Source organism: Suricata suricatta, chromosome X (assembly GCF_006229205.1).
Source record: "Suricata suricatta isolate VVHF042 chromosome X, meerkat_22Aug2017_6uvM2_HiC, whole genome shotgun sequence".
Classification (NCBI taxonomy): Eukaryota; Metazoa; Chordata; class Mammalia; order Carnivora; family Herpestidae; genus Suricata; species Suricata suricatta.
The window spans coordinates 10,982,055-11,000,927 of record NC_043717.1 but is presented as its reverse complement, the minus strand read 5'-3'; the positions used below and the strand labels follow the sequence as shown (position 1 = coordinate 11,000,927).

At 46.6% G+C, this 18,873-nt stretch overlaps 1 protein-coding gene across 1 annotated transcript in view; it reads left to right on the top strand.

The window, feature by feature from the left end:
- Window positions 1–18,873, top strand: part of PIR (pirin) — an 86,551-nt gene that overhangs the window by 9,759 nt on the left and 57,919 nt on the right. Inside the window, exons 3-4 of the mRNA XM_029929614.1 lie at window positions 418–510; window positions 17,082–17,239. Of these exons, the coding sequence (XP_029785474.1) occupies window positions 418–510; window positions 17,082–17,239 (251 nt within the window). The remainder of the gene's footprint in view (window positions 1–417; window positions 511–17,081; window positions 17,240–18,873) is intronic.

Here is an 18,873-nt window from a genome sequence, read left to right as displayed (position 1 = left end):
ATTAAAATTCATATGAGCTTAGTAGTATTCTCTGTTCTTTTACCTGGAATGTTCTTCCTTCTTCCCCCTTCTCCTTCATCAACTTCTCCATGTACTTGAGGACTCCGCTCAAGTGCCACCTCCTGAAAGCGCCTTCCCTGATCCTTCCCCTCCCCTTGTGCTTCACCATTGAGATCTTAGATGATCATGAAATGTTTATCCTCTCTTTGTCCCTCGCATAAAATCGGCTCTTTAATCAGTGTGCGTGTGCGCACACAGACGTCTGTAAGGCATTCTTTCCTGAAAGTAATTTTCATTTCACGTTTCTCATCAGCTATGCTGTTTCAATGCATTCTGCTAGATCTGTCCATGAAGACAGCCACCAGGAGTGTGGTTTAAAAGGCACGTCTAATCTGCTGTATTTCATTTTTATTTCAGTTGGAAAATCTGGATCCATTTTTACTGTTTGATGAGTTTAAAGGAGGTAGACCAGGTGGATTTCCTGATCACCCGCATCGAGGTTTTGAGACAGTAAGTAAAATAATTTGACTGCAAAAGTGTGTATTTTTAAATTTGCCTCTGTGATTAAATTCAGGGATCACTTCTAATAGAAAATTCAGAGTTAGCAACAATGAATAATAGTTAAATTTATTCCTAAGTTCTTAGCTATAGGCTGGCTACTATCAGAAAGCCACATGCTTTACCTGAAGTATTCAAATTTAAATATTTACTGTTTTTAATGTCCTTTGAGTTTGTGCCAGTGGAGACATTTTTATTAAATGCCTCCACTGCTTTTTTTTTAATGTTTTATTTTATTTTTGATACGGAGAGAGACAGAGCATTAGAGGGGGAGGGTCAGAGAGAGAAGGAGACACAGAACCGGAAGCAGGCTCCAGGCTCTGAGCTGTCAGCAGAGCCCGACGCGGGGCTCGAATGGAGACATTTTTATTTGAGCAGTTAATAAAGCGCAAGAGTTGGCTTCTTCAAATATTTACATAATTAAAATAGTTTGTGAGAGATTGAAGAAACCATTTAAGGTGTGATTTAAATAATTTTATGTGGAAAACTTGTTTCTCTTCAAGAATATTCAGAAATGTCTAACTTTATGTAACATTTAAAACTCCAAAGACAATCCAAGACACTATTAGTGTTTCAATTCCGTTCTGAAGAATTCTAGAATCAAGGGGCTGAAATAGACCACAGCCTAAAAATTAGAATTTTTAGGTCATAGCTTTACATTTACAGATGTAACTGTAAGATTTAGAGAGATTGGGCTGAACCCGTGTTTTCAGTTTTAGTTAGGTAAAGAGACAAAAACGTGTAATGCAGTGTGGTGATATAATTTTAAAATATTCCCACTCCCTACATGTGCATACGTTCTGGGAAAATGGAGGGACGGTTACCAGGAAAATGTAGCCCGTCTACTCCGTGAGAAAAAGCTGGATTAGGAGACAGACCAGGGCTCACTCGTGTTCGTCAAAGCCAATTAGTGAATGAGTAAATATTTACTAAAGACTGGCGCCATGCTGCCGTTGGTGCCGGGCAGTCCTTTCTAGGTTAGGTGTGTGTGTGTTTATTGTGTTGGGGAGTGTGGGTGGTGGGCAGAGGGAGGGAGGGAGGCTAAGGAAGAAGGAGGTTTGGCCTCTGCCGGCCTCCAGTTTTCGTTCTGGTTAAGAAGGTGAAAGATGGACCACTAAAGAGTTAACCACTGCCGTGTAAAGGTTGAGTAAACCAAGAAGATTCTGGAAACAATATGAAGGATCAGGGTAGTTGAACCGGTGTCCGTTTCCCACTTAGCCGCTGGCCGTCCAGTGTTCTTCTCTGTTGGCACTTTGGGGGCATTGTGTCTTGGCTTACCGCGGTTAGGGAAGCCATCCCTTTCACTGACCTACATCCTAGGCTGGATTCTGACCCAGTTCCCAGAACACACGTCCTCACTGTGCTCCTCTGCTTCTGGTACCAGGACATTGTCACCACTCCATCGCACAGCTCCAGGTACCACGGGCCCAGTCCTCAAGGTCTTTTCGGATGTCACGCTCTCCATCAGATTTGATAAGACAATCCCAAGAGGGCACACTCTCTCCTTCGTTTGGTCCCCATAGCATTCTATTTTTACTAGACTCGTGCACCTTCGACCTCGACGGTGGCCTCGATCACAGTCTGTCGTGTATTGGAGTTAGGAATTGCCTCAGCCTCCCCTCCCGTGGCCAAGAGAACTGTACATTGCTTCCGCTGAGATAATCCCACACCGCCGCATGTTCTGCGGGTGGAGAGAGATACTCAGTAACTTCTGGCTGAATTTAGTTGGATAATAGAGTTTTTGCTAACATGGTGAGTGTATTAAATAAAATGAACAATGACACGCATGGTTTTCCTGTCCATTATGGAAAGGAAATGGAATTTCCTTTATAAATTGCAATTTATAAATTGTAAGGTGCTCAACTGTAACCTGCAAAGGAGTTTGGCCCTTTACTTTCTCGTAAGAATTCTCCCTAAAACCGGAGTTATAATTGCAGCCACTACTTATCATTTGTGGATTCTGTATTCACGAATTCCCCTACTCGCTAAAGTTTATTCATGTCCCGCACATCGGGTACTCGCGGGCATGCACACAGCAGGGTGGTGTGAGTGTTCCCGGCCGAGGCTAAACAGGGCCACCCTGCCATCCTGTGTCAGCTCTCGGACTGGAAACAGGTGTCCTTGAGGTCTGCGTAGCACCACATTTTTCACAGCTCTGTGCTTTTTGTTGCGGACTTCACTTTTTTAAAGCAGCCCCCAAACAGAGTGCCGAAGTGCTGTCTAGTGTCCTTAAGTACAAGAAGGCTTCGAGGGGCCTTTCAGAGAAAGGAAGTGTGTTTCAGGGATGAGCCGAACTCACAGCTACTGGCTGTGGGTTCAATGTTAATGAGTCAACTGTATTTTAAAAAATGAGGTGTCTTTACATAGAAGCACACACAAAACAAGGTTACATGTTGATTGGTTGATGAAAATGTTGTGGCGTGAGGCTCGAAGGGACTAGACCCTGTATTTCCCCAAGAGCAGTGGTTCAGTGTCTGTGAGTCCAGTGATCATGGCAACTTTATAGAACGTAACTGCCTGGGGTAACCCCGAATCAGCCGTCTCCGTTTTCCCTGGGCGTGTAGGCCAGGCGATGTTCCTGTCTCTTCTTGTGAGCGGTAAGACTCTGCTGGTCAAAGCCAGGCCCGCTGGTCGGCTCTCATCATCACCTCCCTGCGTTTTCTACAGGCGTGGTATAAATTTTGCCAAGGCTCATTAGTGTAAAGAGCAGAACCAGAAAGACACCTGTGTGGCTCAGTTGGTTGAGTGTCTGATGCTTGATTTCAGCTCAGGTCATGATCCCAGCCTCACGGGATCAGGCCCCACAGCAGGCTCCAAACTGAGTGTGGAGCCTGCTTGGGATTCTCTCCCTCTCCCTCTGCCCTTCTCTCTCTCTCTGTGTCCCTCTCTGTCTCTCTGTCTCTCTCTCTCAAAAAACAAAACAAAAACAACAACAACAAAACACAAAACAGAGCTAGAATCATTTGTTATGTTGTTTTGCCATCCAGAAATATGTACCATCATTGTTTGCATGAATTTCCTTCTGGTATATTTTTTCTGGTATCATGCTGTGTTTTCTGTCTTTTTATTTAACATTATCAGGTTAGCATTTTCCCAGTATTCAAAAAACGAATTTTCAATGGCTTCAGTAGTCACCTGCCATGGAGGTCGTTACCAATCGACCTTAGCATGGCAGCGTGTGAGGGGGCCTGCCTTCCCTCAGTGACTCCAGCCTCCAGACTGGTCCCGCTGTCCTTGGTCTTGGCCATTTACGTACATGAAAAAGAATACCTCAGCACAGTTTTAATTTTCACTTCTCCTATCTGAGCGAGGTGGAGTATGTTTTCATTTTTAAGTATTTGTTTTCCTTACATATGGAGATCCTTGGTCTATTTTCTTCTGTTGGGTTGCTGGTGTCCTTACTGTGTTAGAGAAGCTGCTTCTCTATCAAGGAAATCAGGCGTTTTCAGGGCTAGGAGTGCAGTAGTGTTAAGAAAGTTTAGGTTTATTTTGCATGCCCCCAACGGTAAACCTTTGGATTATGAAGCATAGATACAAACCAATAGAAGGAAAAACTTTATAATAATATATTATATATACATTTATTATATATTATAATATATAACATTTATTACATATTGTGTTGTGTATCATAGTATATGTTTATTATATATTGTATACTTACATTATAATATGTATTGTATATGTACCATATATGATTATATATTATAATATAGAATAGGCTTCCTGAATCAAAGTGAGAAATACAAGCATTCACTGAGTGTTAACATAATGGGTATGTTCTCAGGATTGGTGGCCCTCAAAACAGGCTGTGTGCCACATGAGTCAGTGCTGTGCTGACTTCCTTTAATTTTTTAAAATAAAAATGAAATTATGCTGTACTAACCCAGGAAGACAAAACTAAATAGATACTTGCATTGAGTGCATGCTCACATTTTGTTTTAGCTCATGGCGATACGTGATCAAAGAAACGTGGAGAGTATTATTCCACAAAATTCTGATCACCTGCCGTGGGACCCATGAAGCAGCAACCGTCGCGTCGGCTGGAAGCTCGGGCGCCACCCTCGGGCCGGGCCCCTAGTGTGTATTTCAGCAGCAGCCCCGAGGACCCGATATTCCAGAGTTTTAGGGGTGGTTGTTGTTTTTTACCGTCATCCTTTGGATAACTGTATATTTTCTGTTAAAAATTTGCCTAAGAATTGAGGAAGAAGGAATGCCCCGGAGAAGGCGGCACAGCTGGCGATCACAAGACAGAAGGGAAAATGCAGTATTTCCTGCCAGGAATTAGGCCTCTGGGGAGCATTGTTTCCAAAAGGCCTGGGTGGTAAAGGGTGGAATCATTTTGTATTTACCCATTTCTTGTCAGGCCTACTATCTTGAGTTGCTCAGGGCAACTAGGAATGATCAGTAACAGAACCAACTGGAAAACCCATGCCCTGCCCAGGTTTAGTTTAGCTCGAAAAAGCAACAGAAAAAGAAGCACTTCAAGTTCAGCGCGCTGTTGATGAACTCTTCACCTGTTCTGAGAAGCGTGTTTTATGCCTTTCAAAATGATCTTTGAAATGATAGCTTTGGGGCTTTCCTGATTTTAGCACTGAAAGTCCCCAGTCACTCCTGCTTGGTTACGTTTAAGCCCAGTTAGGGCTCAATCATCACGCTTCAGGGACATTTAATGATGAGAGTGTCTATTATGCTCTTAGTTGGGCTTAATAGTGGTTTGGTTTTTTTCCCAAGTTTTTCACTACAAGTCTCAGCAGGTTCTTTGACTTTGTTCAGGAGAACAAACCCATCCTGTTTCCAAGGGTGTGCCCATCAGAAAAGCCACACTCCTATTTCCTGGATGGCAGCCAGCGGCCTTTGCATGCACGGCCCTCACGCTATCCGGGAGAGGAAGGGAAGGGTCCCGGTGAGTCACACCTAAAACTACCAGCTACGGTCGAACCTCCGTCTCCCACACAGCGTGGTTTTCCCGGCTTGTGTACTCTCAAACCAAACGATCCCGCTGTTGAATCAAAGCTGGGGGTACAAAAAAGCTCGATCGAAATCAAAACACATGGGGCACCTGGGTGGCTCAGTCGGGTAAGCCTCCGACTTGTGATCTCGGCTCAGGTCATGATCTCACAGTTTGTGAGTTCAAGCCCCACATCGGGCTCCGTCTGTGCTGCCCGTGTGGAGCCTGCTTGGGATTCTCTCTCTCCCTTTCTGCCCCTTCCCTGCTTGCTTGCGCACACGTGCTCGCTCTATTCTCTCAAATAAAACAAAACCATCAAAACCCATTTTGGAAAGAGAAAATACTCTAGGACAAGTGGGAAAGAGGGACAGTTTCTCAGTATCATGAAGACTATTATTCTGCGAAGTTTCCAGGTCACATCTAACACTGACATATTAGACATAATCCTGTTAATTTGAGGGAAGACAAGAATGTCTCCCAGCACCATTAGGATTTAATATCGCTCCGGAAACTTCGAAGCTACTAATATGAGTTACAGCTGTCGGAGAGGAGGAGGAAAACTCATTTCTCTTTGGGACGACGCTACTAAAAGCAGACCCCACGGTGGTACATCTGCCTTTGGGCGATGGTGTGACTGGAGGAGGAGGGAGGGCGCGGGACTTGTCCGGAAGCCAGGCTCACGGCACTGGCTTGGACATTGTGGCTCATACATTTGTTTGGCATGATTTGGAGTTGAGGCTCAGCAGATTATAGGAAGGAAGTGAAAGCCACCATCCCCCCCGAGACCCCCGTGGCACCACTGTGCTAAGAGTATCGAGCAAAACCTCTTAGTAGATTGCTGGATAGGAAAGAACTATGCAAAAATCACCCACTTTCCTTCAAGAAAGTAACAACCGGGCAGAATGGGGGGAAACAGCCCCTTCATCATAGCCACCGATGTGCCTCAGAGGAAAAAGTTCCTCCCCTTTAACCCATTTAACCTTCTTCTAGAAATCTAAGTAAATTTCTGGGGACAATAAACCAAAGTAAAATAAAGGCTCACTATACAAATGTTTATTCCATTTATAAAAAATTGTTAAGACTTTTAAATGTTTATTTAGTTTTGAGAGACAGAGGAAGACAGACTACTAGCAGGGGAGGGGCAGAGAGAGAGGGAGATACAGAAGCCAAAGCAGCTCCAGGCTTCGAGTTGTCAGCACAGAGCCCGATGTAGGGCTCGAACTCACGAACCATGAGATCATGACCTGAGCCGAAGTCGAATGCCCAACCGACTGAGCCACCCAGGCTCCCATGTTTATTCCATTTTTTATAAAAAGTTGGGCCAGTTTTTTCACCTGGACATCATTAACATTTTAGGAGGAGAATTCTTTCTGGTGGGGTGGCCCTGTGCAGTGTATGATGTTACCCAGCATTCCTGTCTTCTACTCCGTAGATGCCAGTAGCGCCCCCACACCCAGGGGTGGCAGCAGAAAAGCATCTTCAGATATTGCCGACTGCCTGCTTTGGAGGCAGGGGCTTCCAGATGGCCCCCAGCAGAGAACTAGTGGTTTAAACACACGCATCCATCAATGCTACTACACAGCTGTTCAGAAGAACGGCACAAGTTGATATGTTCTAATATAGAATAATCTGCACGACAGTTGGAAAGTAACAGTCATTATGGCATAGCGTGGGATTTGTATACAAAGCAAAGGCTATATCTTTATTTTCAAAAAATGGTTTATTATCGGTTGTACTGTGGGAAAGATGGGCTATTTTAACGTGTGATTACTTCTACCTACCACATTGATTCCAAGAACATTCCAGAATTCACATTACAGTTCCAAAAGACGGTGCTCAGAAAACAAGCACGTAATGGCAAATACAAATACATATTCATAAAGCTTTTAAAAACTATTTAGTGGCTTTTAATATTTTGACAGTACTATGCAGTTATCACCCCTGATTCCAGAACAGTTTCATCAACCCTAAAAGAAAGCCCACTAAAAGTAACTCCCCATCTTCCTCTTCCCCAGCCTCTGGCACCCGTACTGTCTGTCTCTGGGGATTTGCCTATTCTGAACATCTCATATAAAAGGAATAGTGTCCGGTTCCTTTCACTTAGCAAATGTTTCACTTAGCACTTATCCATGTTGTAACGTGGCAGACTGCATTCCTTTTTATGGGCTGACTACTTGTCCATCGCACGGACACACTACATCTTGTTTATCCAGTCGTCTGTTGACGGACACTTGGGGTGTCCTTGCTGATGCCTAGATTCTCGGGTCTGCCTCAGTGACCGCAAAAGGACACCCACGAAAGCAGTCCTGTGCCTTCCAGGCAAGGTCACTGAGTGGTGAGGGAGAGAGAGAAGGAGTTGATTTTCACTCTCACTCTCTTTTTCTTGTATCTTCACAGTTTTGAGGCATGGGTATTGGTTAATGATTTTAACACCAATACTTTGAAAATGCCTTCTTCACACACCGGATTTGAAGAGCAGCGGGGCTCCCTTGGCTGGTGAAGTTCCCGATGCTCACTGGCTCTCCAGGAACTCTTGCCCAGAAAGGTCGGGAAGGAAAATTGGCCACTTAGTAGTACACACTTAAGGAATAAGTTACATATGACTCTCTGGACAGTGGAGGCAAAGGCAGAGGACGTAGTATGGGGATAGACTAGAAATGGTAACTGGTCAGACTTAAAAATTGGGGGTATAGGGGGGCGCCTGGCTGGCGCCCTAGAGCATGTGACACTTGATCTCAGGGTCATGAGTTTGAGCCCCGTGTTGGGTGTAGAGATTACTTAAAAATAAATAAAATAAAAGCTGTATGGACTAGATGTAAAACATTGGGTGTGTAGGGTGGGGTGGGATCTGAAGCTGTAGGTTGGGCCATTATTGGGGAAGACCTTCACAGCAGAACTTGACCTCCAGTTATGAATGAATGACGGCTATATTATATCCTGAAACGCCCATGTTAACGCTGTCATTCTAAGTCAGCACCATCTTTAGTTTAAAAGTCAGGATTTTAGACTGTCTATGCCAGTGATCCTCATCTGGGGGAGACGTTGCCCTCAGGGAGTCAGTGTGGCACTTTCTGGCCACTGCTCTGATCATACCAACGGGAGGGCGCTACTGCCACCTAGTGAGTAGAGGCCAGGGATGCGGCTGAGCAGGGTCGGTCCCCACAGCGAAGAATTCAGCCCGGGCCTAGGTCCAGAAGCATAGGGCCCAGGAGGGAAAGTAGCAGTTAACTGAACTGGTTTTCACCAGTTTTCCAGATCAGTTCTGAGCAGGTTTCCTGCTCTGCCCCGCTCCTACCCCGCTCCTACCCCATGATGATTACAGGCAGAGACTGTTCATGTCTCAGATACATTCCTAGAGCTCTCAAGTACACATTGGAGGAGCGGGTGTAATGAAGAGTGTAAACCGATCGTTAAGCATCCTGTTGTGTTGCCAAATAATGCTTTTCAGGTGTGACTAAAATTAAGTCCAGAGTAAACGAACATAGATCATGACGTGAGAAAAAGCTGCTTGCAAATCTTCAACACTACCAGTTTTATGAGAAGTTTCACGTGCTTTCTAGACATTAGTTCCAAGCCTCCCAGCAATCCTGAGAAGTAGGAACTGTCAGCTCCTCCGTTTTACAGACGAGGAAACAGAAGCTCAAGGATGCGGGGACACATCAAGGTCACACAGTCCGCACAGGGCAGGATGGGGCGGGCCCGTCTGATCTGGGGCTCACATGTGTCCACTCTTCCATGCTACCACTCCTTCTGGAACACGGTCCCTTTCTCTACATCTGATACCATCTCAAGACGTTGTCAACTTACTAGCATTAACAGCGACACCACCTGTGACACAGGTCCCAGCTGTGAACACCTCACAGTCTTCCTGTTACTTACTGTGGGGCCCAGAGCTTTCCTGGTTCACGGATCCAAATCTCCTACCATAATTGCAAAGTACTGCTCTTATTTCTCTGAACATCGATGCAAGGAGGAAATGGACTGGGTTGGTTAGCCGCCTGCATGTTTAAGGACAGTCATTTAACTTCTTGTAGCCAAGGCCACTCACGATCTAGTCGTAACAGGGTAAGGAACAAAATCCTGCTTTCATTGCTTGTGGTCTTTTAGTGCAACCTACACATTCTTTTCCTCCTTCTCTACATTTCTGCCCACCTACCCCAGCTTTTCCCCAGGAGTGAGACCTTTTCAGGACCAGTGGGGGCTGCTTCCTTCATGAGTGATGCCTCCATTCCTTCAGATTCTTGCTCCAGAGAGAGAGAGAGAGAAGGGAGGGGGAGGGGGGAGAGGGAGAGGGAGAGGGAGAGGGAGAGAAATTGATTTAAAATTACCCCAGGGCGCCCGGGTAGCTCAGTCGGTTAAGTGTCTGGCTTTGGCTCAGGTCATGATCTCATGGTTTGTGGGTTCGAGCCCCGCATCGGGCTCTGTGCTAACAGCTAGCTCAGAGCCTGGAGCCTCCTTCAGATTCTGTGTCTCCCTCTCTCTCTGACCCTCCCCTGCTCACACTGTCTCTCTCTCTTTCAAAAATAAATTTACAAAAGTACCCCCAAATTACAAGTTTATTAAAAAAAACAAAAGAAAAAAATTGACATCCCTATATCAGACCCACTCATTAGAAAATGTTTTATTGCTTCTTGAAGTCCACAACTTGTGGCCCAATAACATCAAGTACAATGAACACATTGGCCAAAAGTTTGAGAAATTAAATCCTTGCGATGAATTGAATCAGAGAATAAGAGTAATGCACCCATCAAAAGATGTAAGCTGCTTAATTAAAATCAGAATAATGAAGTCTTAAAATAGTAAAACAAGATGTACATCCCTTAAGCCTCTCTTGGCAAGAGTTCTGCAAGCCCCAAACCTTCACTCTTAGCGGTCTGTTGTGACAGCTTTGGACTAGAGACTGTGTGAGCAGAAAAACTTCTGTCTACACCACAGCACAGCCTAGAGGGCAGCCTGCCACAGGGTCGCAGGGTCCTGAAGTAGACACCCCATGCACGTGCTAGAAGACGTGCTTAGTTCTCAGTGGCTCTATTGAGAACCCCTCCCTGCTCTGGTGCGGGCTGGTAGGACAGGAACAGTGTGCACACCCGTTAGGATCAGCAGAGGGCGCTCTTAAGCAACAATACTTTTGATGACCCACTTTCACCCTGGCTGCAGACCTGACCTTGGTGCATGTGGGAAGCTTGGGTAATCCTAGAAGTCGGCAAACCATTCCCTTGAGGCCCCTTCTCTATGACACAGGAAATAAAACAAAGGACATGGACACCTTGACCACAGGTTTAAAGCAATTTTTTTAATGTTTATTTTTGAGAGCGAGAGAGACAGACAGACAGAGCACAAGTGGCAGAGGGGCAGAGAGAGGGAGACAGAATCTGAAGCAGGCTCCAGGCCCCAAACTTTCAGCACAGAGCCCAATGCGGGGCTCAAACCCATGAACCGTGAGATCATGACCTGAGCCAAAGTCGGGGGCTTAACCGACTGAGCCCCCCAGGCGCCCCACATGACCACCGTTTTAAGAGACGTAGGTGGTGTCAGCCTGATGATTACGTGAGGTGCCAGCGATAGTTTGTCTGAAGAGACTCCACGACAGGTTGGATCCTGAGTAGGGTTTGAAGAGAAAGGGCATTCCTGGCCCTGGGGTCCTAGAGGTAACTGGAAGGTTCTTAGAAGTCTGCAATTCAGCTCACCTGAGTAGTTATATTCAAGAATCTGGTTGTTAATAGAACCTTGATGTGCGTGTCAGAAATTTTACTCCTAGGGGAAGGAAAACTAGTAGATTTTGGGGACTTGAGAATGGGAGCAAAGGAAAAAATATAAAAGGAAAACTACTTTTAAATCAGTTCTTTTCTCTGTAGTCACGCATTGTTGGGTGGAACTCTTGTGCGTCCACACCAAGGAAGGATCCTGGGAGCACATGCTGTCAGGAACCTGACCCCCACCTGCCTTTTCCCCGCCTCACCCTGGAACCATGAGGCCCCGTGTCAGCTCTGCGTACACCAGCACGAGCTCCCTTTTCTATAGCGTAGGGTCCCTTTGGGAAGAAGCTAGGGAGAAGCAACCAGTCAGCGGAGGAGAATAAAGAACAGATGGACCAATGGGATGGGCTCATTGGGGGTGTCCCCTCTTGGGCAGTGACGTCTGAACACAGGCCTTAATGAAGTGAGGAAGCGAGCCATGAGATTCTCCTTCCAGGAAGCAAGAGGGAAGACCCCTGAGCGGGATCTCTGCCCGAGGAAGTGTCGTAGGCGTGCCGGCTCTAGAACTTTCTGAACACCTGTTATGTGCCAGGCACTTTTGCACACATTACCTCACTGAGAACTCCCCGCACTTGGTGAGCTAATCTCCTCAGTTCACGTTGTACGTGAGGAAACCGGGCCTCCGTGCAGTTCAAGGACTTCCCCCGCATTTCACACCTAGTAAAGGGGCTCCTGGAGGCTGGGCCACGCCAGCAGGGGACAGTGAGGTGGGGGCCCCACCCGCCCGCAGCACTGGCCCCCAGGCAGGGTCCTGGCAGGAGAAGGCAAGGCAGGGCCCAGGGGAGCTTTAAAATATTTGGCTGAATACCTAAACCGTGTTGGTTAGCTTCTCCTATTTTGGTCAAAGCACCTTCTGGCACTTACCAAGGTGTTCGTGTGGGGTCAGCATGGAATGAGCTTATTTAGTGCAGTGATGTTCTAGATTTCTCTATGATTTACTCAACTAATTAAGACATTTTTGGAAAATAACTTGGGCTCACGGGGCACCTGGGTGGCTCAGTCGGTTAAGCATCCTACTTCGGCTCAGGTCATGATCTCATGGTGTGTGGATTCGAGCCCCGCGTTGGGCTCTGTGCTGACCGCTCAGAACCTGGAGCCCGCTTCGCATTCTGTGTCTCCTTCTCTCTCTGCCTCTCCCCTGGTCATGCTCTGTCTCTCTGTCTCAAAAATAAACAAACATTTAAAAAATTAAAAAAAAGTAACTTGGGTCCTTAACTACATGGGATTGAAACATTGTGTTTCTAGCCTCGAAGACCCGCTAGTCGCTTCTGTTACGCAATACGTTCCTTGCTGGCCTCTGTCAACAGCCATGACCTCAATTCATGTTTTTGTTTTGTTTTTCTCTTTCTCCTACTCAGCTACCAGTAGAAAAACAGCCACCATTGAGGGCACATGGAAATTAAAGGAAAACATAGTTTTACCTATAATGTCACCTTTTGGCTTAAAAACAAGTCTTGCATCTATAAACGTTGAATGAGGTCATCACACTCCTCCTCCTTAAATACCAGAAGGAAACAAACTTTATGGTATCTTGTGCTGCAATCCTGCAGGATTAATCTATAGCTCCTGGAGGTGCGCCTTCCTTCAGTTTCACATCACAAGGGCCACTTGTCTGTCGTTCCTGTTTTGGCTTTGTGTGTCTCTCCTTCCGAATACACAAACACACGAAGAGGTAAGAACCGATGAGGAAGCAGAAGTGTTGGGTGAAGACCGTCGGAAAGCGGGGTACCGAGAAGGAGGAGAGGGCTGAGCCGGATCAGGCAGCCTGACCGGCCCTGGCAGAAAACACCTGTTTCCGATTACAGACTTCTTAATTAGACACACGCAACTCTTGAGTTTAAACATAACAGCCCCAATTCTGTCAGCCACCCCCGGCCGTTCTTCAGGTGTTTGTGATTATGTGCTGTCCTAAAAAATCACCGGGATCGTGTCGACTCTCAGGGCGCTGCTGGAGTTTACAAAACTCCTGCGCAGGCGTTCGTTTATACTTAAGGTCCTCAGAGCAGCATTTACAGCACTTAGGACAGTGAAATAAATCAAAGATAATCAAAAATAAAGGGTCCTTGGTTTCCAATCTTTCTTTCCTCCCAACGGCAAAAACTGTGGTTTTTACTTTAAGTAGTAAAAGGTAGGCATGCTGGGCTTGGTAAAGCCTCATGAAACAGACTTCTCTAATTCAGATTTTATAGTACTTAGAATGGGAGAAATGATGTTTATTTTTGTATTACCAGAGAAAAGGGGACATGCACGCTGAAAAAGAGGAAAAGTCTTTGAGAAACAGCATGGGCATCGATTTCTAAAACAAAACTTGCAGCGCACGCCCACACACACACCTCTCTTGATGTCCACGTAAATTTTCATCTTTAAATGAGTCATGCTTACTACAATTTACTTTTTAAAGTTGCCTGATGTATTGTTAGATGATTAGCCACTTGAAAGTCCCTAGGCTTGGATAATTGAAAAATCTTTGGGGATGGAAAGAATATGATTTGAAAGAGACTCCTTTGAGAACCCGGAGCTTGAAGCCAAACAATGAAAATTGCCTTTGTTATGCAGGTTTTTTTAAATTAAAAATGCCTGCATAACAGGAAAAGGAAAGCAATTCTAGACACTGCTCCTAGTGGTTGAGACTTGGAAGCTTTTTATTTCTCTTCATAAATTTTTTTAAGTTTATTTATTTATTTTTGAGTGAGAGAGAGAGTGCACAAGCAGGGGAGAGGCAGAGAGAGGGACAGAGGATCCGTGCTGAGAGCAGAGAGGCCGGTGTGGGGCTCAAACTCATGACCTGAGCTGAAGTCTGACGCTTCACCGACTGAGCTACCCAGGCGCCCCTCCCCTCGTAATGTCTAAGCTTTGTATGAGGCCTAAGTCCTTCATTCCTGTTTCAGCCTCTGTAGGAGCCCCAGGTCTTCTCTGCGTAGCATGGCAGTCAGCTAGCTACAGTGTCCTCTTACCTAGAATGGCACTCTTGTTCCAGATCTCTGTGTTTTCCCTTGCTCAGAGCCTTCTTGGCCAGCACAGTGTGCCCAAAGAGGGAACAAAAATATTCACCAACTTCTCTGCAGAATAAAGCATATCACTTCTTTTCGCTCACCGATTAGTGCTGGTGCCTTTATATTTTCATAAAATAAAAAAGTTATTTTTCATTATAAAAAGTAAATGACTCACTGCAGAAAACCCAAACTATCAGAAAAGTGGAAAGAGGGTAATAAAATGTGTTTGCAATTCCACCAGCTGGAGATGACCTCTGTCCACATTTTGGTGTGTCCATCCAGGCATCTGCGTGCACGTCCTAACATGACAGGGTACAGTTTTATTTAAATGAACCCATTTAAGCTCGTCATTGCGTGTGGCCCCTTTAAATAAAATTCCTCTTCAGTAATCTGCTTTTTTTGATTAAATAGTATTTCATTTTCCCGTGTCAGTGAATAGACATCTCCATCACTTTTTAAAAAAAATTTTAAATGTTTTATTTATTTTTGAGAGAGACAGAGCATGAGTGGGGGAGGGGACAGAGACAGAGAGGGAGACACAGAATCCAAAGCAGGCTCCGAGCTCTGAGCTGTCAGCACAGAGCCTGATGCAGGGCTTGAACTCATGGACTGCAAGATCATGACCTGAGCTGAAGTTGGACGTTCAATCGACTGAGCCACCCGGGCGCCCCTCCATCACTTCTTAACAGTGGCAGAGTGTTTTATTGTATGGCTGGGCCGTAATTAAGCAGGTGTTTCCTAGCACAGCCCATCCTCCAGACTGTTCCTGTCTGCTATTATAGTAAACGTTCCAAAGATAGGTTTGTGCCAGCATTTTGTATTCTTGTTGTCTCCTTAGATTTAAAGAGCAGCCAAAAGCTGCACGCTTAACCGACTGAGCCACCCAGGCGCCCCTCAGAAGTCTATTTTTAACATTTAAATCTTTGTCCATTTGGAACATGTTTCTATATATGGGGGTGGAGCTTACTCTCTTTCCTCATCTGTTCCATTGTTCCAATACTGTTTATGGGAAAACGTGTCCTGCTGTCCTGATTTGGAATACCCGTCATCATATATAAATTCTACATGCAAATGGGTCTCTTCTCCTCCCGTGCCAATGTCGCACTGTTGCCATTTAGTATAGCAAGTTCCCCTGTGGGGGTTTTCTAGTAGGAATCTAGTCCCGGTTCTCCAGAGAAATGCCCACTGGGATGTATGGAGATGTACAAAAGGAGGTTTGTCATAGGAGCTGGCTCACGACATTATGGAGGTGGAGAGCTCTCACGATCTGTCCTCTGCAAACTGGGGAGCTAGGAAAGCTGGTAGTATAAGTTAGTTTGAGGCCCAAGTCTGAGAACTGGAGGCAGGGGTGGGGGAGGAGAGACAGGGGCATGGGAGACAGGGCAGAGGTTGCTGCCGGTGTTGAGTCTCAGCATCCTAAGGCCAAGAAGCAGGAGCTCCAATGTCTGAGGGCAGAAGATTGATGTCCCAGCTGAAGAAGAGAGAGGAGGAACTCTCCCTTTGGTTCGGGTCCCCGGCGGACGGGATGATGGGCACCCACACTGGGGACAGCCGTCTTCCACACTCAGGCTACCGATTCACATGCCAGTCTCTTCCTGAAACACCTTCGGAGATGCACTGAGAAGTGACATTTTACTATGTATCTGGGCATGTCTTAGCCCAGTCATGTTGCCCATCACAACCTAGAACCTTCCATTTCTGTAGCCATCTGTCTGTCGCCTGCCGAGGCCATTCTGTGCGCAGTGTACCTCATTGCCATTGCTCGCCAGGATGACACGTGCAGAGTCGTCATGGCGGCCAGCCCGGATTTCTCCTGTCGTTAAGTGCTCGACAAGCCTTTGGTTTCAGGAAGTGGTATCCAATAAAGTTGGATCAAGAAGAAGGGGGTTTATTCGAAGGCTACAATCTAAGATGTCAACAGCTCGATGGTAGCAGGTCTTTGATTGCCCTTGGCCTGGGGTGTGAGGAGGCGTAGTGAGTGATAGCCTGTCTTCCCAGCATGAATTCGGAACTAGTTGAGAAGCTGGAAGAGGAAGATGGCAGACACACAAAAAACACCTTGTTTCCAAAAAACCAAATATTGGAGAATGTGGCTTCTCTCCGCCTGCAACTGGGCTTCCAAATACTACACGCAAAACGTAGGCAGACTTTCTTCCCATCTCACTGGCTGTGCTGGACCCATGAAGGCCACTGCCATGGGGGCTGGCCCCTCCCAGAGGCACTTGCTTTCTGTGGGCTGGCTGATTGCCAAAAAGGAAGGGGCGGGGCAGGGGTTTGGCCTTGAAATGTGGCCAGCACAACTGAGGAGCTGGATTTTTAATTGTCTTTCACTTTAAGTCATTTAAACTTAAATAGCCACACGTGGCTAGTGGCTACGCTATCGGACAACACAGAATTTATTTCCGTTCTTAGCATGGACATGCCCGTAGGAAAGTTGACTTTAATTTATGTGAATTTGGGGACCTTGGTGGCTCGGTCAGTTAAGCATCCAACTCTTGATTTCGGCTCAGGCCGTGATCTCAGAGATGGTGAGATCGAACCTGGCATCAGGCTCTGCACGGACAGTGTGGAGCCTGCTAGGGATTCTCTGTCTCTGTCTCTGTCTCTCTTTCTCTCTCTCTCTGTCTGTCTCTCCCCCCTCCCCCTCTTTCTCAAAGACGTCATACGGGTTAGCAGGGCCCCCTTCGCTGAGACTCATGCCCTCAGCTTGCCCTACTGTCCCCCTTGCTCCTGACACTCGCCTCCCGCATTTTCTGTGGAACAAGTGACCGGTTCTTCATAGCTGCCAAACACCTACCTTGTCTTCTGCTTGTTTTCTCAAAGGTGTCTTATCTCCTGGAGGGGGGCAGCATGGCCCATGAGGACTTCTGCGGACATGTTGGTCAGATGAACCCAGGAGACCTGCAGGTATGGCCAAGGGCGAGGGGCTGCCGCGGGTTTAATGGACTTCGGGTGTGCCTGCTTCCTCTCACACACTTCTAGTACATTCCTGCTCCCCCCGCTTATATGTTTGACCTCTTCCTTTCTGCGGATCCTTCCGTGTCACCTAGAAACCTGCCCAGGCTTCTTGTATTCTTCTCTCAAGCTTTCCTGGACCCCCTCAGTCACTTTTTAGCTCCCAGCTAGCCCTTCTCTTAAGTTTCTCAAAAGCGTAATCAAGAATGATGATGTAAACTTGCTCCACATCCATTTCATCCTTCCCCCGCTGAAATCGGGGCTGGACTCCCAACCTCCACCCAAACCCCTAGTGAGAGCCGTTCGGGCAGTGGCCACGCACGATGTCCCCCTTGTCAAAGACAGCATGCCGGTTTCAGTCATCTTTCTAGACCTTTCTGCTGCATTTGCAACAATTGGCTGTTTATCTTGCAACTTGTTCACAGGGGTAGGTATTGTCGCTAAAGACAATGACCCAAACCTTGCCACCACTCTAGGCTTGTTTGAGACATGTTAGACTCTCCAGGGAATGCCTGGGTATTCCTTGCTGGGTTTGTAAGTGTGAACTCTGTGCCATGAACTTTCTGGGATTATTTACATATCTTGTGGAGTGATAACTACAGATAGCTGCATTGTGGTGTTTCCGTGAACATGACATTGAAAGCATTTTCATAGGCATACTCCCTCTAAGGTAAGTATTCTTTTTACATCATTTTCAAACGAGAGAATGGGGATTTAAAAAAAAAGGATGCCCTTGGCCTCAGAGCTAGTAAATGGTGAGGTTGAAAAGAGGAATCTGGAGGCCCCTGGGCAGCTCAGTTGGTTAACAGTCTGACTCGTGATTTCAGCTCAGGTCATGATCTCATGGTTCATGAGATCGAGCCTGCATCGGGCTCTGTGCCGACAGCTCAGAACCTGCTTGGGATTCTCTCTCTGCCCCTCCTCCACGTGTGCCTGTGCTCGTTCTCTGGCTCTCTCAAAATAAATAAAAGGGACATCTGTTATCACCTCCCCCAATCCAATGGGTGGGCCGTATTAAGAAAGTTGGTGCCAAACTGGGTTGTGCCTAGAGAAAGATGAAGAAAGTATGAAAAGTAGATTGAAAAATATGGAGATCTGAGCTGTGAACGAAATAGGAAAACAAACAGGATGACGCATCTTTGGGGACCACCACCCCCTGCTGTCAGATAGAGGTAGTGCGTCCGGGGCGGGGCGCTGGCGTCGGCCGCACGTTGCCTTAGAGCAGGGGGTGGCAGATGCTTCCTGTAAGGACCAGGAAGCCAGTATTTCAGGCTTTGTGGGTCATGTGGTCCCACGTATGGCAACTCTTCAACTCTGCCTTCACGGCGCAAAAGTGGACAGCATGTCCGTGAACAGGCACGTCTGTGCGCCAGGAAAACTGAATGTACAACATCACTTGGCCGGCTGGATTTGGTCCCTGCGCTAGGTTTAATCAGTCTTCTCAAACGGAAGATGGAAATCTATTTAGATCTACCCTGGCCTGCTTTCAGGCCTTGGAGCTGGTCCTGCTCATTCCGGTCTTAGAGCCTTCTCGCATGCTGTTGCTGTCGTGCAGAATCTCTTCCTCCCCACCCCGTCCCTTGGTCACTTCTCACTCCCCGACTGGGTCTCAGCCTGAAGCTTGCACCCGGCTGAGCTGCCCGGGGCGGGCAGGCTGTTC